Source organism: Haemaphysalis longicornis, unplaced genomic scaffold, assembly GCF_048455015.1.
Source record: "Haemaphysalis longicornis isolate Haplotype H1 unplaced genomic scaffold, Haemaphysalis longicornis Haplotype H1 scaffold_14, whole genome shotgun sequence".
Lineage (NCBI taxonomy): Eukaryota > Metazoa > Arthropoda > Arachnida > Ixodida > Ixodidae > Haemaphysalis > Haemaphysalis longicornis.
The window spans coordinates 33,159,223-33,181,129 of NW_027526245.1; the positions used below are offsets into that span (position 1 = coordinate 33,159,223).

A 21,907-nucleotide genomic window follows, 5' to 3' on the forward strand; every position below is an offset into this window, starting at 1 on the left:
GAGACACAAGAACACCAGCCGACATTGTTCGACTGAAAGTGGGAACCCATCTGCGTTCGTTTTCAACCTGAATGGCAGGGGTGCGTCAACAGATAGTGATGTTTACGGGCAGTGTAATGAGCACTGAATCTAAAAACTGCTTGGCATTGGATATTTTCTGAAGAATACTGTGTTTTATAACCAAAGATGCACGGAACTATTTTCGGGTTTGCAAGGGAAGCATTTTCTTCTGCAATGTGCACGCTGTTGACGTGAAGTGTAGTATGTCACAACAGCACGATTTTAAGGTCCTCATCCGTTTTGCACCATTTTAGGCTAACTGCAGTGAAAGTACAAAGGACACCTGGGTAATTTGTGCTTACCTGAGTAATGGCATTAATCCTTTGAGTTCGCAGTTTTGCTGTTTCAGCAAAAACAAGTGTTAAAAAAATCTTTCTTTTATAAGCACCCTGCATCTGCCAGGAACGTTCACTGTCTCCTGTTAACAGCGTCGTACACAGGCTTTTCGGTGTGGGGTTGTGAAAGCGCCACAGCCATTACACAAATGTTGTCGGCTTGTTCATTTTCATTGTAAATCAGTAAGGTCATAGCCTATAATGGTTATTATTAGTACACACCTTTCTTAGGGTGGCAACATGTCTAAAAAATTAAACAGTTTGAGTCAGTCACATCCACGCAGTACAAGAGCTCCTGACAGGTTTCTGCTGTGCAGTTTCTGTGGAAATGAGAAGAAACAGCTGCTTTTAACACATTAAGTATGACACTCAGTTGAACCCTGCTTCTAGCAGTTTGTTCTTCGTGTGAGTAGGTCTGAAAAGCTGTGGCTTTTTATAGTGCTGGGGGCTTCCTTTTAAGGAAGCACCCAGTCAGCAATAATCTTCGAAAGCGTCGTACCAAACAATGTCTACTTTTAAGGCGATTTTTTGCATTTTTGCTGCAGAAAATTGTTTTGGAGCTTCAAGTACTGACACAACAATCCTTTATGCCAGCCGTATGCGGCACGAAACCCTCTCTCCCCCAGTATTTTTTCCCTTGTGTCGTCTTCATTTGTAAACTGATGTGCTCTACCCTGATTTCAATGACTCTGAACCTCTTGTGAGTGGGTTATATTTCTTCTTTACCATGTATGCATCATAAAATATTTTGCAAATACAGTAAGGCAATTTTTATGCCAGCCTCTCTGCTGCAGGGTTCGCACAGGTCCTTGAAAACTTTGAAAACCCTTGAATTTAGAAGTGTCGATTTCAAGACGTGGAAAGTCCTGGAATTTTTAAATGGTCCTTGCAAACCCTCGATTTTTCCTGAGAGAATCAATGGCCCTGTCTTTTCACAAGAATTTAAAGTGTTTGTCATGGATGTTAGGTGTTAACAAATGTAAAGACACATTGTAACATTACAATCAAGTTTCAGTGTATTGCGTGAAATTACAAGTTTGGTGGATTTTCATTATTACAAGGCAACATTGGGAGCAGGCACTTGTCAATCCAATCCACATCACGGCACAATCCAGTGAAAGCCAGCTTCTGTTCTCTATCTTGCATCTTCCATCTAGTCTGTGGACGCTTGCTCATTTCATGTTTGCTGTGCCTCATACGCTCCATATACGTTTGCTTTTACGTGCAAATGGTGGACGTGTACGTAGTTCATCCTGCCTTGAAGCAATACTTGCTCGATTTAATTTCAGCTGATACTCTTGCTGACAAAGCAGGAGATGCAGGCAACATTAATTAAGTTTAGAAATCAAACAGCCTCAGCAAAACACAAAGAAAAAAAACTCTAAATACCAGCCATGAAATAAAAAAAAAGAAACTTGGGGGAGCATATACGAACCCGTTAGGTTCATATGTGCTTAGTTATTGTGCAATAAAACACTTTTGCATTGTGTTGGAAAAGTTATAAATAATCCCAGATAAAACATTAGATGGGGACCTTGAAAATGTGTTTTCTGGTCCTTGAAAGTCCTTGAAAACCCTTGAATTTTTGCTTTTGAAGCCTGTACGAACCCTGCTGCTGGCAGTTCTGTGCCTTAGGGGCACCATCTCACATTTAAAGCGAGATCTTTGCTCTAGTCATTTGCCAGTCCTGCTCCTAATCTCATTATGGCAATCTTTTTCTGTCCATGCAAATGCGTGCGCAAAGGGTGTTCAAAAAAAAAAAAAAACCGCCAGGAATAGCGTCATATCTGCGATTCTTCCCTTGAACGCTTCCTCCAGGATGTGCAGGTGTGGATGCCACATGAGCAGGCCTCGAGACTTCTTCATGCTGTGGGCAAGAGTGCCTGCTGGCGGGCCATCCTGTGGGCCTCATCATTGTCTTAGATCTCCAGTGTCCTGCAGAGGCTATTCGTACCCATGACCCCAGGTACGAACAAGCCTGTTCATCGTGAGTGGTTGCTTTTAATTTAATCGCATACTGCATTGGCTCCCAGACTAGTCTGGAGTCATTGTGCAGGATTGCTTCACTGATATTTTAGCCGTATTGACTCGCTAGTGAGCTTTTGTGGGGACTGACCTCTTCGGGCTTCTTCCATGTGTTCATGATAGGGGCGGTTCAGCTTGCGCACGCGGTGGGTGGCCTACTCCTGGCAGTGTGCATGCCTCCCAGCAGCAGCAGCATCCGCGTGGCCTTCCGCAACGTGAAATGCGTGATCATAGACGAGGTGAGCATGATGTCTGCGGACAACCTAAACGCAGTCGACTTGAGTCGACCCCATGGCTGCTTCGCATACTACTCAGGGTTCCCCTATGGGAAGATGGTGGAATTTTCTTCGTGTTGTTTGGCCTCGAAGCCCTCGTGCCATTAAACATGATAGTCATCATCGCTGTCGAGGAAACAAATTTGGTGTGTACCACTTCTGGCACAGGCCTGGTGGGTTGTAGTGAGCTACACCGCTGTCAAATGTGGGTCAGTTCGGTTTTTCATTCTTCATTTTTTTGTCTGCAACAGAATTTATAGCGCCAACCGCCATAGGCTTTGGTGTCCATGATATTTTACATAACCAGATTGGTCGTGGCAGTGTGGTGACACACTGCATTGACGAAATATTGTAGCTGGTTTGTTATTTATATCAGTGCCTGCATTCACCTGACAAGGCATAGAAATAGTATCAGTTCAGAATGAAACAGTCATGAGGAACATTTTAACGGAATAAATGACAAGATAACGGAAAAAAAAAGGGTGAAAATAACAAGCAAGCACAGGTGCTGCAGTTTTCGGTTGGAATGTGATGCAAAAGTAGTGTGGTGGTCAGTGTATAGAACGAGGTATAGGACCTTAATGGGGGCACAAAGGCCTAAACAGTACCGCTTGGTGAACAAATGCTTGGTTATGACTTCAAACAACCGTGTGTCACTTCCAATCCCATGATGTGAAGTGGAAGGAAGTTTCAGTGTTTGGTGGTGCGTAGTGAAAACAAATTCATTAAAATAGAGGCATGTGCAGCTGTTTCTTTTGTCTTACATTGGTGTTGATGATGAGAAGGTGTGTAGGTGAGGTGTCTAAGTACAGGTCCTGGGCTTCAGCTGTGTGCCTAAGATATATGTCATGTAGGAAAGGAATGCACAAATGCATTTGCTGCAGTGAGATACTAAGCCAGGCGACCGAGCTTTGTATGGCAGTGGTACTATTTGGAAACGTAATTCTGGTTCTTGGCAATGTTCAAAGGCACGCACCATGTGCAGCACCAAAACTATTTTTTCAAGGTCTGCCGGCAGCGCTATCTCATACGCATGGTCATTTCTTTCCGTATGCTACAGTCATCTCTAAATAAAGCCTAATGTTTTAGTGAAAGCCACGATCTTAATAATGAATGCCAGAAATAACAGTGGCTGAGGCACTTACCCCTGGGGAACCCCAGGTGTAGCAGAGAGGAGCTAGGCTGATGTTGATTGTTGGGCTTCTCGATTGCTTTTTGCAGAACTCCTCTTTCGCTCCTTTCTCAGTACTTCCTGTTACTGACAGGAAAGCTAGGACAGGCCAAGAAGTGTGCCCACTGTCCCTTCACATCTTGTGTGGGCTTTTTGCCTCCAGCGCCAAAACATATGTGCCGTAAAGGCTATGACAGTAAATATTGCTGGAACAATGTGCCAGAAAAGGGTCGTTTCAGCCGCACCCTCAGTTATGTTTCTCTTGGCATTATGCCACCACTGGGACTAGTTGGGTGCACTTGTGTTCAGAGAAAAATGAAATGTTCAATGTGCAACAGCTGCAGCCAGGCACGTACCCAGGCCAACTCAAAGCAACTTTTCTATGCAAATTAGGGGAGGGGGCGAGGGTGCCGACTGTTACTAGTGCAGACACGATGAACACCTAGTGTCCACCATACAGGTGCGTAAACCTGCAAAGAGGAATGAAGTTGAGTGTATCCGCTTTTGTGATGGAGGTGAAAAGTAAAAACACCCGTGTGTTTCAGATTTCGGCGCGCGTTAAATATCCCCAGGTGGTCACAATAATCCGGAGCCCTCCACGGTGGCACGCCTTTTCGCCTTAGTGGCATCAACCCGTTTACCTCCACCATCATCAATCAATCAATCAATCAAATTAGGTGCATCTAATAGATACGCCTGTAAGATACACCTACCCTTACTTGGCAGACAAGGAACCAGATCCAATGGGCTCTCCAAAGGGAGAAATGCAGGAACGACACTGCCAAGAACAGGATAACCACAAGCGAAAATGTGAAATAAAGATATCTATTAGCGGTTTGTGGAGTTAGTTCAGGAAGAGATTGAGAGGAAGATACATTGGCGGAGCGATCAAAGTTTTTTTATGATCCCTTGTTTACTTCTCTACCAAGTTCAGTGACAAACCCGACTCGTAATGTTATTTGGTAAGTTCCTGGTGCTGCCGTACAACAGCGTAGAGCACGACGCAGCGGTCCTAGGCATTGTGCACCCGCAGCGGGAAATTAGGAAAAAAGAAAATCGCATAAACACAGCAGAAAAGTGCCTTTGCCAGGCGACTCGACTGTTAACTGTTGAAACGTGATTTAAAAGACATGTAATCACCCTCCACCTGCGACGGCGTTTCCTCTACCATCTTTTTTAATAAAAAGATTTCGATCCAGATAAGTCAATGTACACCCTTTTGTCGAAACGACAGCAATGGGGGAACACAAAACTTATCAAAATCAATTCCATCACCGTGTTCCGTCTATGTGGCGTGATCTTCCGTGACGATCTCCTATTGGTCGAGTGCATGGTGTAAGGCTGTGCACTGTTTATGCGAACACCTCATTCTTATTGGGGCGGTTTACTGCACTGCAATTGTGCTCTCTGGTGTTTTACTGATACGACATTCAGTGGCTTTCTTTAATGTTCAACCATCGTCGTCGTTAGATAAAGGAGGGCATTCTCTACTGATTCTTCACGTCCACGCCCCTCTCCAAATCCAGACTGCTTCGACCGTGCCGGAATGTCAGTCAGATAGAAGTCTGCTTCGTGGCGTGAGGGACCCAGGTTTGATTTCGACCACGGGAAGCGTTCTAAGACAGGAGTCCATCCAAAACAACGTGGTGCCCGCGAATTCGCCGTGTTTCGGCCTTGAGTGTGAGGTGCGGTGTGTACTTGAAGTGAAATTTCGGACTCATTGCGGTGTTATAAAACACTGAGTTATTGTTGTCTTTGACTGCGAGCTTGTGCGCGGAGATAATGAAACGATCGACACCAGGGGCGTAGCCAGGAATTTTTTTCGTGGGGGAGGGTGGGGGGGCGCGGCCGACCAAAAGATGGGAGGGGGAAATATGTAGGCAAGGCTTCCTGCGCATTGTTTTTCAAACGAGGTTTGAAATAACTCACTTCAACAGGCGAATTGTGTATGCTGAGTGCTAACAGTAAAGCCCACCTTAAGGAGCTTAGATGATGATGATGATGGCCTAAATTCCCGTTCGCTGGTCTATGGGTAGGCCACGGGTGATTCGTTCATCTGTAGAGCAGGCGGTTATGCGGGCACGTGCTCGTGAGCGTGATCATGAGTCAATAGCAAGTTTTCTTGGCTCAGTGGTGCCCAGCTTATGCTGCAAATGCAGGTGTTGGCTTCTGTCCTGCCCCGTAATCCAGGTTAGTTACAATATTTTTTAGTTGTTACACACAGGACATAATAACTGCATCAAAAAAAATTGGAGCAGGAAGGGAATGGGTTCCGGGACAGTGCCAGCGCCCAATGCTTGACCTGTCTGCATTCCTTCTTAGGGTTCCTGGCCTTCTGTGCCTTGTGTGCCAGTTGAACAGGTGGCTCCGGGGAGGAACAGGGCTCCTGATGTGCTTCAACGACGAAACTTCCCTTAAATTTCTTTCTAGTTTCTTGTGTTTATTTTGGTTGTCCATGTGCACCGCCTCCCTATCCCTCTACTGCACTCCAGATTGTTGTGGTGTGCACATTCGAGTGGGGGAGGGTGGTGCGACGACTACAGTTCAAACAATAGTCGTGCAAAGTAGTAAGGGGGGGAAATGATGTTGAGGTAATCACAGGCTTTTGTTTGTGATGTACTTCTTTTTTTTTAAGGTAGGTGCGTTTGGTGACAGTGCCTTCTGGCTGCCAACCACTGCTTGTAGATGGGCACATCTTTTTTTCGTTAGAGTGACGCCCACTTTCGTTCCCTGAGTAACTCTGGCACTCCTGAGTAAAAGGTGGCATGTTGAAGGGATTGCTTCTTGCACAAGTCGCAGCATAACACAAACAGTGAAAGGGATGCAAGTGTTGGCGTCAGTACAGTGTACTAGAAGGTACAGGTGTGTCGTGCGGGGGAAAAAAACCAATGGAGAGTGCGGGTCCCTTTTGCGATGACAAAATTGTGTGGAGCGCAGGCATTCCACAGAGAACCCCTGTTGCAGCCAGCGCCACCTAGAAGTTAAATAAAACTAAACAGTTCTTTGACGAGTTTTATAAAACCTTATATCATAAAATAGAGAAATAAGACCATTTGAGAGTCTGTCGAGATTTTCGGCATTCATTGAAAATCCTGAGGTTGTTGAAATGAATCCGCAGCCCTCCGCCACGGTGCACCTCATGGGCTTCGGCGGGGCTTCGGCGTATTAAGCCCCATAATCTGAATACCCAGTCTTGAGGCAGTTTTCCCCGTGATGCCGCCTACGCTGCTGTTTCCTCTGCAAGGTGTGGCAGTTCTCGGGACAAACCAAACTCGGTGCCTCTCTTGTAGCCATGCTGTCAGCATGTCAGCAGCTCTCTTGATGACCCATTCTACCCATTTCCGCAGTGGTGTCTGGTGAGCGGGTGAGCAAAATGACACGGACGTACAGCGACCCGGAGGCCCTGACGCGGCTTCTGGAGGAGGAGGAGCGCGACCTGGAGCTGGCCGCCCACATCGGCCAGGGCCTGCTTCGGGACAAGCGGGAGCTGGCCGGGAGGGCGGACGCCCTGGAGGCGGAGCTGCTGCAGGCCCAGGAAGCCCTCACCTAGCTGCGCCACGAGCTGGCCCTCAAGGCCTCCCTCCTGCAGGAGGCCGCCCTGCCCTCGCCCCACGGGTGAGCGCTGCTGCTGCTGCTGCTGCCATGGGGGGGAAGGGGGAGGGAGCGATGCAGGTATAGGAGGGCTGACTTCAATCAATCTGTGAGGGTGATGCCAACGACCACAGAGAGAGGGCACTATGTGACGGCGGCACAATCGTCATCATCATCATCAGGACTGAGGGAGGAGGGGATTGTGAGGGAGGCTAGGCCGGGTGCGAAGAAAGTAAAATGGTTAGCCGGTCAGATCTGTCTGCGTCGATTGAGTTTCTGTGTGTTGAACCGTGACAAATTATTCGATTTATTGTTCTTTGTTGTACTACAAAACTTAAATTAAGCAAAGAAGGCACTGTTTGCTAGGCTGCTGCCCGCTTGGTAGTTTAGTTTGTTCCTCCACTTCTCGATGGGTGAGACCTCCTCATTCGTCGCACTGCCACTCGACAAGAGGCGGAGGACACGTATTCACTCCTGGCCAGGGCAGCCCTTCGGATGACTCGCACTCGGCACTCACTGCTTGGGGCGTCATACATTTTGTCGGCTCACGATGTGGCACAGTGCTTCCACTCCTGCGCCAAATGTGCCAATTTGCGCAAAATGAGGTATTCTGCGCCATCCTGATAAAAAAACCACGATTTTGCAAGCAAGTGCACCAAACGTGTGCCAAAATTTGTGTCGCGCAAATCGAGTGCAGCCTGTTGCAAGAACTACCGTATACACTCGTGTAAGGGCCGCACTTTTTTTCCGCGATTTTGATGGGGTGCGGCCCTTACACGGAAGTGTGAAATTTTTGTTCAATTTTCGATCCACGCATGCAAAAACCTATTTAATCATGCCATATATACATAACCATGGAATATCTGGCGTCTAGCTGCGGACATCCTCGCTAGATGTCTTCATCGGTGTCGCTGCTCGAGCTCGTCTCGTCGCCGCTGCTCACGTCATCCGCACGTTCATGGATCAAATCGTCCTCAGTGCCGTCCATGGCATCGGAAATACCGGTCACCTTAAAACTCTTTACAATAATGTCCGCGGACACCGCACGCCACGCGTTTAAAGTCCAAGAGCAGACCAGCTGAAGCGACACCCGCCTCAGTCGTCCGGTCGGCGTTTTCTCGTGGTGGCCCGCTGCCATCCATTCAGAGTACAGGCGTCTGAATTCTGCCTTAAACGGCCTATTAATAGACACATCCAGTAGTTGCAGCATGCTTGTTAAACCACCGGGGATGACCTCCAGATGCGTACGACCTTCTGCAAGACGAGCCTTCACGCGCTCTGTAAGGTGGCCACGAAAGCTGTCCAATACGAGCAGTGCCTTGCGTCGCAGCAGGCCTCCCGGCCGGTTAGCCCACACCGTTTTCACCCAGTCCACCATTAGTTCATCGGACATCCAGCTGTTTTCCTGCACTCTGACGATGATTCCATTTGGGAAGCTCTCCTTGGGTAGCGTCTTTCGCTTAAACACTACGTACAGGGGGAGCTTCCTTCCGTCTGCTGTGACAGACAGCATAACGGTGCAACGCTGACGCTCGGCATTGGTTGTGCGCACAAGGACGCTCTTTGCGCCAGTTTGGTTGACCGTCGTGTTCTCAGGAGAATCGAACCAAACAGGCGTTTGGTCCGCGTTTCCTATCTGGGATAGGTGGTACTCGTGCTCCGCTCGCAGCGCGTTTACAAAGCGGTGAAACTTGATCACTTTGTCATCGTACTGGCGTGGAAGTCTTTGGCAGAGTGTTGTCCGGCGGCGGATGCTGAGTTGTCGCTTCATAAATCTCTGCAGCCATCCCTCGCTTGCCTTGAAATCCGTAGATGAAATGTTCATGTGGCGTGCGATTGCAAGGGCCTTGACGCGGAGCATCTCGGTTGACAACGCGTAGCCGTCTTTCCTGATGTCCGTGACATATTTCATCAGCTTCTTCTCGAGTGCTGGAAATTTGCAAGGATTGCCGCGGAATGCTTTCCTAGTCTTGTTTGTTGCGGCCAGCTGTTCCTTTTGGTCACACCACCGGCGCACGCACTTGTCGTCAACGTTGAACTTCCGGCCGGCTGCACATTTTCCATTCTGTTCGGCGTATGCGACAACTTGAAGTTTGAACGCAGCATCGTACGCGGTTAAGCGTTTTTTCTTTTCCATCGCAAGCGGTTGTGCTAGGCAGTCGTCAAAATCAACGGTGGCACAAAGGATCAATGGCACCGGCAAAAAAAGCGACAAGATCTCCCAGATAGTGTTGCGCGCCCGAAGCTCGGAGAGAGCGCCGCGTGACGAAGCCGCAGGACAGCTATTGCCATCTGGTGGCGCCTGCGAAATTCGCCGCGCGCCGTACGCGAGACGCGACGACGCTGCCAATTGCTGGCGAGATTTTTTATTTTTTTTTTCAAAATTTAACCTGCCAAGTTGGGGGGAGCGGCCCTTACACGAGCGCGGCCCTTAGTCGAGCGTATACGGTACTTCACAGGGGTCTCTATATATATGTAACTAATTCGGCTTGATAACTTGAACTCCCTAGCAGCCCTCCTCGCGTTTGCCGCGGCGAATTCGGTTAGCGCCGTCGCTGTGCCGCGGATACAGTGTTTTCATCTAGCAAGTCATTGCAGCGCTGGCGCACCGCGGTTAAAACTTTCCTTCTTGCCGTAGTTTTCAATGGGTCGTGCTATAAACAATAGATAGTTTTAGGGGGCGGTCATTGCCGACCCTCTCCGCTCTGAGAGCCAGCAGGAGCGCCCTGTCGCGGCATGTGTGATGCGCTCGGCTGCAAGCTCCTGCTTTGCTTGCCGGGTTCGCTGAGTGGGCCGTCGCAAGTGGAGCGGGCCGTGAAAAGCTTGAACCGCATGGAGCGTTTTCTGCTTGCGAAAACGCATCGTGCATGCCACTGGCGCGCTGTTGCGGAACCCCCCGCACGCTGTGCGCGGCGCGGCAACATGGCGGCCGTTACGGCCGGGAAGTGGTTTGGGGAGCTCGAGTGACCACTTTAAGCGCCCTCTAAAATACCGCTCAAGGCACACACGAAGTTTCTTGTGCGGTAAAGTGACCCAAATCTGATTCAGCTGTCTCACCCCTGTGCCATAAATAAGAAAAGCAGCGCTATATTTTTCGGTGAGATTTTTTTTTCTCTCTGCCAGTTGTACTTTTGTGTCGGTTCGAAAACCTTTTCAAGCCACGACAATTCGGCATGGTTTCTTCATAAACGTCGAAATAATTTCGTCCATGCTGCCTGGTGCCTGATGAATTGGCATGACGGATAACCCGTTCAGGCGCTCCTCAGTGGTTCTGTTTCATAGGTACGTCTCAACCCTCTTGAATGTCGAGAAACTGCGTTCTGCCGTGGCGGTTGTCACTGGAAGCGTAGCCAAAAGCTTCAGCAGTGTGTGAACGTTCGGAAAGAGGCTCCCGCCACATTTCTGTGAAGTGTCGGTGGCATAGTGCGACGTTTCCTCGACTGCTGTTGCTTCCCATTTCTTTTTCCACATTTCCCACTCCGCCCTTAGTGCGGGAATGTGCGTTGTCTGCATGTCCCATATGTAAAATTGGAATACCAGCTGCACGGACTCAAAGTTGCCTTTAGAGGCGTGTTTGGGTAGAACAAACTGCAGACTACTCAAAATTGACCTGTCACTTGCAAATCGACGCTCGAGGGAAGCTCTCAGATCATCCATGTAGGGAATAAACGTCGCTCGCCTATAGTACTCCTCTGTTAAAGTTGACGAGAAGTTAGCCCAATGTTTCTGTGTGCCGACTACTCGCAGCATTTCACAGTTTACGCTAAAATCAGGCGCTGTCTTTTGACATATGGAAAAATTTTTCCGAAACTCAGCCTCAGAATTAACGGCTAGTTGTTCTAGCTTATTTGACACGAGGCCTACAAAGTCTAAAGTGATGGTCATGTCAACAGATGCGCTCTGTAAGTAGTTGGACAAACGATGTGTGATGCTTAAGAAGGGGTCACAAACAGTAAGAGATACGAGGAAGTGTAAGGAGCATACTCAATAGTGGAGGGAAGACGCAGGGGAAGTGCTGGTTGCATCGCGGGAGGTCTCAGTGAGCTCTTTTAGTGCGGCAGCTATTTGGGGCAATGCCTCACTAAACAGTGAGACCGTCTTGTGGCGTTCCACCCACCTCGTTTCGCAGTAAGCGGCAGAACGATTTCGAGGCTCATTCAAGGTGCCTCTTCAGGACAAGGCGCTTCTTTTAGGCGATCCCCTGAAGAAAGCACAAACTTCCTCGATCGTGCCGAAGGCACGTTGAATGTCTTTAACTTTGGAGGCGTAGCTCAGGCAGAAGTTGAGGGAGTGCGATGAGCAGTGCACGTACAATGCAGTTGGAAACTCTTCTCAAATGATCGCCTGTACGCCACGAAATTCTTCACTCATCACCGCCGTGTCTCGTAGCTTTGGCCTGTCAGGTGTTCCAGCTGAAGGCCTAGCTTAACAAGGTCACTTTTCAAGGTGTGACCTAAGCTAGAAGCACTGACATCTTCCACTGCTGCAGAGGACAAGAATCCTCTCGAATGCACAAAGTTGGGGGGGGTGGATGAATCGCACGCACAATGAAAATTGTTCTGTTTGTGATATGTCCAGTGTTTCGTCTGCTAGCACCGCAAAAAATACGGCTTTGTTGACGTCTCTGACGATTCTATCTTGGATCAGTTTCCGAATAATAGAAACAATTTCATTTTGTACATGCAGACTTGAGCACAGAGCGTTGTTTCTAGCTGTTTGAATGTGACCAACCAGCATGGTGTATGGGACATCTTGAAGGTAGCGCACTTAAAACACGGACACTAGGGAAGAAACTGTGGTTTGTCGTTTCTTCCCTAGTGTCCGTGTTTTAAGTGCGCTACCTTCAAGATGTCCCATATGCGTTACCAACTAGCCCAGTTGTCACTTCTTCTGCAGCATGGTGTCCCCTCTTTTTGCTCTGTAGTCTAAAAGCGCCATAAGTTGCCATCGTTGTTTGCTGGCTTTTCAAGAGTAAGTCGCCCTGAATCTTTGTCTCCTCTGAGAGCGAGGTCTTGTCTTCCGCGGAGCACGGTAGTCTCAACGATTGCGCAGAGTTTAGCCTTGCTGACCTCAAACAAATCCTTCGCTTGCTGGTTGAGCTGCATATGGACGCTGCCTCTCATCACATCAAGGAAACTTTGCGCATCGATAGTGGCCTTTTTGTGGTTAGCTATCCGCGAATGCCCTTCGAAAGTCTCAATAACGTGTTTCCACTTTTTAAATGGTGTGGTCACGAGACTTTTGCATGTTTGGTGAGCCCCTTTACCCGCTCTTTAGCAGAAAAAAGCGAGCCACTGAATCGTTGAAGCCAGTGGTACTGAAACTTTTGCTTCTTGGCGCCATTAGAAACCGATGGCTCAAATTCGTAGTCGGAAGGCGGTGTCCAGACTTAGGAGTATGCTCAATCTCTGACGTCATCAGGTATGTCAACGCAATGTCGTATTCACTGACTGGGATGGCAGTTCCTGCTGTTTCTGTGGCCTGATCAGATGTCCCGGAATCCCCGCCTGTTGCTGCTACGTTTTTGTTTGATGAAATGCAAGCTTGAGGTGAGCCAGGGCGTTATTCCTATTAAGATGAAAAAATTTATTTAAAATTAGCCCCAACATATTTCCGTACGTGATGCATCTAGGCATTGTTGAAACTTGTAGTTACAGTGCTCAATCTCACCCAGTAAGGTAACATGCCCTGGCTGCTTGCCGCCATTACATAGTGCCATGTGATGGCTGTACATTTATTAGACAGGTACAGCCGCGGCCAAAAGCATGTAGCCAAAGATAGGTCAGTTAATTTTGTACCGTGTACATTACATCAGTTTGTGCATAGCGTAGTATGAAACTGTTGGGATTGCACTTTATTTGTTTTCTTATACAAGGACGGAGTTACAAAGCGAAATTACCTCTGCGCCATTTCCAAATTAAAAAAGAACAACTGTAATTTAAATAATTACAGGATAAATGTCCATACTGCACAGTAACTATACATTCCCTCTGCTAATGTTAAGGCATATTTCTGGTGCATCCTACACGTTATATGCAATCGAAGTCGGTAGAAACAGAAGTGCATGTAGGTGCTCAAGAGTTCACATCTCCATGGCAAACTTCTTGCGCTTTCATATTTTTCTCTGAACAGAACCTGTGACTGCTAGTTATGAAGGAAGGAAACAAAATCCTGGGTAAATCAATGTTATCTGCCTAATTTCATGTGATATTACCCTAAAACAACCTCAGAGTTCAGCGTTTAACGGCCTACCATTCAAAGTGCCAATGATTTAGGGCCGTGGCAATTGCAGTATCGAAATGCACTGGACTGCAGTATGTGTAGATAACAAAATATGGTGACAAGCGTGGCATGGCACTATGACATGGCACTATGTGTCCATAGCTGTTTCTCAGGATGCAAGGCGCGAATGAGCTTCTTTTCCATCCTCTCGTTCGGCCGGTTGTAGAAGTAAACTCGTTGCTATCTGCATCTGCAGACACCTTCACGATACTCTGACATCTCGAGACTATGGTATGCTTAAAGGAGCCATGAAGAGAAAATACAACTTCCTTTAATTTGAAAGAACTAGGATTCAGTATCTCACTCAGCTCCATTACAGTCACAAAAGATGTTTTTTAACGAAAAAAAGCAAGAACTATTTAAAAACTTTCAAATTTGGCGCCACAGTGACGTGTTATGAGCAAGAATGACGTTATACGGGCCAACAATAAAACATAATTTTCAGTGCGTTAACTGCACGTTAGCATTCAAGTGATACGGTCAAATGCAACTAGAGGCCCCATTACAGACGTCCAGTCATGTGTCGTCGCGACAGGTCAGTTAGGTGGCCGCCAATCGCACAAACAAGGTTCCGTGACGTCACAGACAAGTTGCGGGAAATTGACTAGGGGGTCGCGACTGCTTCACACGTTTTCTTTAATATCTCCGTTATTTGTTCGAAGATTGCGATGATATTGGTATCATTGTTATCGGGACTAAGCAGTCTTTCTAAGAAACCCAACTTGTATTTTGTCTTCATGGCTCCTTTAATGCGTCTCGTATTTACATTCTATGTACATGGTTTATTTTTTACACCAGAGCCCTATAGTGATGTTTAGTAACCTCACTAATACAGAGAAACAGTTCACAGTCCAATGGTGAAGTTGATATTTCCCTCGGCCGAAAGTCTGATTGGTGGCCGTTGAGATGTCCGACCTGGGTTTATTTCCACCTATCACCCACTGCACACCCGTCTCTCTCATGTCGACCATTGGCTACCTTGACTCCGTGCCCTTTCCCGTTCAAGCCCGGTGTTTTCGAGCTCTGTTCATAATAATGCAGCTCGGGGTCTGTGAACCTGCCGTTGTGCATAGCCGCCATTAACCACAATGTGGCTGTCAATCGATTATGCCGCTGTCACTGGCTTTAGTTGTCCCAAAAAATTCCACCGGTGTGTGTCTCTTGCCGCCATGCAACTGCGATGCCCGCCTTCACTTTGTCACCCAGCCGTCGGTGGGCTTTGTAACACCCTTGTGCTTCTTTTGTGAGCCTTCCTCCTTGTCCAAATGGACGTGCCGACTGTGGAGCAGGGCTTTTGTACGCTGTAGGTAATTCTGCCTACCGAGGGGGGTTCAGGCAACAGCCTCGTCAAAACATTACAGCACAGAACATTGTGAAAGGAACAAGGGGCTTTACTGAAGCAGTGGAAACGAAATATAAATGGCACAGAAGATACAATCAACAACGCACATCACCAAAGCACTTCAATGTCCGGAGGCTTACGGCACGACAGGACAGAGGCTGGCTGCTTGCTGCCGTGCGGGCTCCTGGAAGGTGGCTGGCGGCGGTGGCTTGTCTCTTCTGGCTCGCGGCACTACCAGCTGGCGACTCCCCCTCTCCCTCGCGCCGCTCATATTTATATCCCGCGCACGGGCGAGGGGGTGTCGTTGATAACAGTCCCGTTGCTGTGCGTGCGCACATTGCTTCTGTGCGTCCACAGCGCCTATGGTAATTTCCCTAAGCGGGCGTGACAGTGGTTAGAGGCACCGGGCGATGGGGTCAAGCATCCCCTCGCACTACTTCGCTCGTCGCTGTTTGGCGCCAAGCCTTTGTGTTGCCTTGGCTTGTTCGGCGGACGCTGCACACGTGTGCAAGCTGGACATTGGAAGGCATTATCTGGGTTCGTGGGCCTTTCAACCCAACAGCAGGTTTTTCAGTGGCAAGCAGACTTCGTACCGACAAAAGCAAAAGCTGCATTTCCGCGAAAACCAGTGCAGAACGTGCTGCGAGTTCGGCTCGGGGAAGGAAACGGTTGGGCCACAATTACCAAGCATGGGCGACAGTATCTGCCAACAGCACAGCGCGCAAGGACGAAGGAATTTGTCGAATATTAAAAGAAAAAAGTTTTCTCCTCTACCAAAGCATATGCGATTTGAGACACCGAAACTGACACCCTGGCGAAACAAGCAATAAGCTGCTCCTGTTCGAGAGGACCCAAGCCCCGATTGCAGAGCACAAAGCCAGCCTACAGCAATACTGGCTTGTGTGTAAATGAAGCAAATAAACCTCGCGTGTTTTTTTTTAAATCCAACGTTGACTACCAGATGAGGCATTTCTTTTTTTTCGAAATGAGCCATATCTACAAGCCAAAACTAAGTCAGATAAAACTACACTGCCAAGAAAATCCTGGCAACTTTTCCCTAGAAAAAATGTGGCAAGAAAATGAAATAATGCCCTGCAAACGTGTACGCAGGGTGTAGTTTGTATCTAAAAGAGCCAGATCCCGCTTTGGCACTGATCAGAATGAGCCAAATTCATTTGCCCAATGGGATTCCGCTTTTGGCGTGACTGTTCGGGCTGTTTTGTGGGTGTTTTCACGAGTTTTTTTCTTTTGGTTGCGGGCTTGTCGACAGTAATTAAGCAATCGCGAAATATCTGCTGCCAAACATCCACGACAAAGTGATGAACCAAAGTGAATTACATGAAACTGAGGGATGTGAAACTATCATTTCATTTCGTCTCCCTCATCCTTACGGAGTAAATCTGGTTATTATGATTATCATTACTCCCAAATTTACCATTTAGGTACCTAAAAAATTAGCCTATGCTTACAAGCCATGGCAAATCCCCTTTCTCTGTGGGTATCAGTTGCTTTCAAGGAGAAGATATGAACAGCCTTCTTGTGAAACAGTTCGGAAATTTATGGCAAGGCAATGGAGAACTTGCTTACTTGGTGAGTGTCTTCAGGCGTGCCCAAAATACAGTCGACCCCCTCAATAACGAAACCGCCGGGGAATTGCGTTTTTTCGTTCTCGCGGGAATTTCGTTATCGTGAAAACAAACAAATAAGCACACACATTGCTTTTCAGAACCAAAATTTAATGAAAGTATCGCGAAAATGCACAAAAAAAAATGCTCATCGCTTTCCACACCCAAAATTTAATGAAAATACTCACTGATCTTGGTCTGCTTCGCCTTACTCTGCAGGGGCTTCACCACGCGTGCCTCACAGCTTGATGCTGCCCATTGCTTCGTCGTCATCATTCTCGCCGAGAAAATTCCGGATGACGTCGAATGCATCAAGCACATATCACGGGTTGACTTGCCTTTTTTCTTCACGTTCGGCATCCTTGTCGTCCTCGTCGTCAGTGCCCCTACCCGGGGGCACACTGTCGATGATGGCGTCGTCGCTGAACTCTTCGTGCACGATCACGTCTGCGTCCGCACACAGAAAGTCCTCCAGCTCAACGATGTCAGGCACCGAATCACCTGCGCTGCAAAGCGCGTCCCAGGCCTCTGTAAGTGGCTGGAGATCGGCACTGCTTTCATGAACATTCGCTTTCGGCACCGGCGAATGCAGGGCGAACAAAGCTGGCATGCCTGAAGCAGTTCTCGATCACGGATGACAAAGTAGCAGTCCACGCAGCGGCGAGCATTTCCAGTGCCACGTAGAGATTAATCTCCGTTGGCCGCTGCCTTTCCATGTTAAACAACATCTTCCAGATGAGCCTTTCACGGTAGGCAGCCTCGACTCTCTTGATGACCCCTTGGTCCAGCGGTTGGATGACCGACGTACAGTTCGGAGGGCAAAAAAATTACGCGGACGTTGGTCAGGGAAATTTCTTCGACGTGGTGGGCACTACAATTGTCCAGATAAAGGCAGACGGATCTGCCCTGCTTATGCATGTCCGCGTCAGAGGCTTCCAGCCAGCGGGTGAATATCCCGCGTGTCATCCACGCTTTCTGGTTCGCGGTGTGCTGGACCGGCAGCCTTCTGCTACCTTTGAAACACCGTGGCTTCTTGCTCTGGCCGATCACAAGAAGCGGACGCTTGTCGGAGCGACCATACTGGAGCACAAGAGGATGGTGACCTGCTTTTTGCCGACTTTGCCACCATGGCATTTTTGGCCCTTCAGGTCGAGCGTCTTGGATGGCAACATCTCGTAAAAGAACCCAGTTTCATCTGCATTGTAAATGTCGCAAGGCTAATATTCCTGCAGGATCTCTTCGCAACTTTCCTGCATCCAGGATGATGCGGCTCCAGCGTCGACACTCGCCGACTCCCCGGACAGCACCTTCGCGAGGTTCAGTGCCGTGCCTTAAATCGGCTTAGCCAGCCGGCGCTCGCCTTGAAGTTGTCATGCCCCAGCATGCACGCAAAGTCAATCGCCTTCTGCTGGAGTAGGCTTCCGGACAGAGGCAGCTTGTCCGCTCGCTTATCTGAAACAGGGCTTTGTCAAGTCTTCGTACGCCGGCGTTGCTACAGTCCTGTGCTGTGTGCGCGCTCCGTTCTGCAGTGCCGCCGTGATGCGGTCTTTACATTTCAAAATCGTTGAAAGGGAGCTGCACGGGATGCCGTACTCTTATGCAATGTCAGAATTCTTCCTGCCTTTCGCAGCTTCGGCAATTATTGTAGACCTGCTGAAGGGTCAGAAATTTGCACTTTTTAACGGGCCGCGGCATCTTCCCGAAAGACCAAACAGGGCAGCGCAAGTAAGACGTGGTCGCTCTTGGCGTGCATGCGGCGGACGGAGGTCGCTTGGCACTTTTTGCGAGCAGAGAAATGCCTTCGAGTAACTAAATAAAAATGGATCACTTTACCAGTGAATTCGCCGCAGTGTTCTGAACAGCCAACTGTGTTGGTGCCATTTTCAATAAGGCTATCAAGAGCTTTCCAAAAAAGATAGGAAATGTATCTTGTTCACTTGCTTGACTCACTGTCTTCGCAATGGTACTTATGCATGCAAATAATTTTCTCGGTGGATATACAAGGCAACCAGAAACACGAGCACGCTCAATGACTGGCAGTGCTTTAGCAGGAAGGGCATCTTGGGAACCAACCAGATCTTTCGTGCAATCAGCACAATCTGCAGCTCTGTTAGCTTTGAATGTGACATAGCCAGCTAAATAATACAGTGCAGTCTCTTCTGGCGACAACACGTTGTACGGGTGATCATCGAGGAGATTGCATAAGTCATTGAATGGTATGCATTTCAGTCGCTTCCACACCTCTTCCATGACTGCGTTTTTTTTTCTGAAGTACCTCCCGACGCTTTTCACCAAGGCTGTTGAATGCACTCAGCAAAACTTGGTCATTGCCTCCCTCACAGTTTCCCTTCACGGCCAATTTCACTGGGGGGTAAAGCGAAAGTAGGCGAAATTGCGTCGGAATGACACCACTTTGTTCATACTGGACTGTATATTGCTGCGCATTAGGTGACTCCGAAAATAAGTAGACTCCCCTAGTTTTGATGTCAATCAAAAAAAAGTCTCAAGGAATTTGTTAAGAAGCAACAAAAGAACTGACTTTTCTGCTGGGGGTGCTCCAGGCGTAGGCCTGGGCGTCACTTCCGTCCTCGAGTGAAGAAAAATAAAAATCTGAGCGTTTGGGGAAAGAACAAGAAACTAGCGTTAGTTCCACTGCGGAAGTTCTCAGCCTAGGCCTGTTTGTTGCTGTCGTTGCTGCCATCATCTGAGGTGGTTGGATGAAGCAGTGCTGTAACTGAGCACTTTATGAAAGCGTCACGCACCATGTCGGCAGGTGGGCCGTACCAGGCATCACTAACCCACTGGGCTACTGTGTTCAAATACGGGTGCTTCACACAGTCGGTGGTTTCCGGCTTGTGTTCCACTTTCATCTGCTTATTGGAGAGTGCTTTGATGCGGTCCTTAAAATTCTTGTTAAGGGACACGTCGATCGACTGCAGCATCGACATTGTCCTGCCTGAAATAACCATGAGGTCACATTTGTCATTGGCCACAGCCTTCTTAAAACCCAGTCCGTCATGTGGCTGCGGAAAGAGTTCAACCCAAGTGTGTTGTGAGGCTTCAGCAGCACACGTGGACGTATGCACCACATGAACCGATACCACTCAAAAGGTTTCTTCATTGGAGGAACCCTTTATGTTTACCCACACTATCACCTTTACCAGGAACTTCTCCTTTGTCAGTAGGTTTTGCGCTTGAACACAACCAAGGGTGGCAACTTTGTGTGGGGCATGTTTACTCTTTGACGTGTTCGCTGGGCACGAGCGGGGCCTCCCCCTGTGCCCACACAAGCAGGTGAACCAACCTAAAAAACATAATTAAAAAAAGACAATTTCATTATAGTATTATCCTAAAATCACATTATTTCATCGTCCTCGAAATCCTGAAAGTTGTTGCTTCTCGACCACTCGCCTGAGTGGAGCATGTCTGGTTGCTCGCCCCGTTTCGTATTCCTGGGCTTGTTTTTGGCTTTGCTGGTTTAGGTGTCACTGTCAGTCTGTTTGCCTGCCCGTTTTAGTTCGTCCCGGGCTCTGTTGCACTCACTCCCACCCCACCATTGACTGTCTGTCATGCCGCAGTAGTCACATTGTCCTGCTGGTTACAGGCATCATCTATGATGAGGTGGTAGTCATCTGTTGCAAGTCCTTCGAGTTGCCCAGTTCCAGGCCGCAGCCCGAAGCACATTGTGCGCTGCCACATTTTGCCCGCATGCAGGGTCGTGTCCTCCATCGCATCATCGCGCGCCAGGCTCGCCGAGGCGAAGGTCCGAGCGGTCGCTCACCCCGTTGTCTTCTGCATTGTCTCAACATAACCTCAGTTTTCCGCGTCTGCAGGCCGCAGGCCTGCTTCCTTGGCTATCTTCGGTGCTGTTGCTGCCATGGTGGCTGTCTCCTCCGTCTTGTTGGCTTCCTCCATGCCAGGAAGGGAATAAAAAAGTTCTATTGCCTCTTGTGCAGCCAGACGTTGAGACATCAAAATAAGAAGAGATACCGAAAAGCTATTCAAATGCGCTGAAATCCTGTAGGGCAATATGTTCCCACGTGGCAGATTTGATTCAACCCTTTTTCATAATACACAAAAACCAGAAGTGGACTCAAAAACACCCTACTATGCTAGTGAAGAGTTAACTTATCATATCAATAGTATTTACTTATTTTTCTTGCAGCAGATTCCTTAGCTATCCATATCTTGTAGTCCTTGTTGTGACGAACGGGCGCTTGTTCAGACAGAGAGCAAGATGCTGGTTTGGTTCTCACAGACTGCTGCAGCACCAAGTGAAATTGTTGTAAAACGATTTTTTCTCGTGTTTGGAAAACATCCCTGTAGATGGCGCTGCAATACTATGAGGGAATATGTAACCCTCCTCGCTATGGAGGCATTTGAATGAAGTGGGAATTAGCTTCCCTGTGCGAATTTAAGGGTGAAAGGCCATTTTTATACAGCACTTTTTGTTGCTTTGTGCACCGGATCATTGTGGAAGTCGGGTGTCCAGTGTTGCTGGAAGTAGCATCCGTGAGCACACTGCGCCTTGAAAATGGCGACGGGGCCAGCGGGACGAAGCCGCTGGGGCATGGGTGCCCATGCACGTCGGTGCTGAGGCCTGTGGGGCGGAGTTGCTGTTGTTTAGTAGCACTTGCGTCGACTGCTTGACAAGGCCAGCGGGGCGGCACCGCTGGCGTTTGCGGGTTTTGCCTCGTTCCGTCGCCTCAAACCGCGATCTCTCCTTCCACCTGCTCTTCGTCTTTCTTCCCCTTTCTCTTTCTTTTTCTCCTCTAGCTTCGTGCATGCCAGTGCAAGCGTACGATGCCAAAACTGATCGTTAGGACCCATTTTGGCATCATACGCTCATTGGAGGAGGCTCACGATCTGTGACTGGTGAGCAAGATGCAATAATCATTTCGACCGCCTTGCGGCTGCAGCCAATAAAAGTACGAAGGTATCGTTCTAACGACGTCGCTGTACAGGCTTCTTTCAAGGCCGCGAGGAGGCGTTGTATGGGAGTGCAGGTCCCTGAGTGGCTCCCGGCAATGCAGGTACTCACCGCAGTGAAAAACTTGCTGTCCGTGTGGCGACTCCTCCACGCTGGCCGAACCCAGTGCTTTCTTTTCGCTTTTTTTCGCCATTTTGAGAAGAAGAAGCTTTGTATTCAGAAGGAATAGTTTCGCTCGATGCGTCAAGTGGATTGTGGTTGCAACGAAGAA

The 21,907-nt window shown here is 48.4% G+C and overlaps 1 protein-coding gene across 3 annotated transcripts in view; it reads left to right on the forward strand.

Moving 5' to 3' along the window:
• LOC144165242 (trafficking kinesin-binding protein 1-like) overlaps window positions 1-21,907 on the forward strand; it is a 31,710-nt gene that overhangs the window by 1,930 nt on the left and 7,873 nt on the right. Inside the window, exons 2-4 of one of the 3 annotated variants that reach the window (XM_077695371.1) lie at window positions 2,214-2,382; window positions 2,544-2,659; window positions 7,214-7,481. In XM_077695371.1, the coding sequence (XP_077551497.1) occupies window positions 2,641-2,659; window positions 7,214-7,416 (222 nt within the window). In that variant the 5' untranslated portion in view covers window positions 2,214-2,382; window positions 2,544-2,640 and the 3' untranslated portion in view covers window positions 7,417-7,481. The remainder of the gene's footprint in view (window positions 1-2,213; window positions 2,383-2,543; window positions 2,660-7,213; window positions 7,482-21,907) is intronic. The other 2 variants (XM_077695370.1, XM_077695372.1) reach the window with 2 other exon arrangements.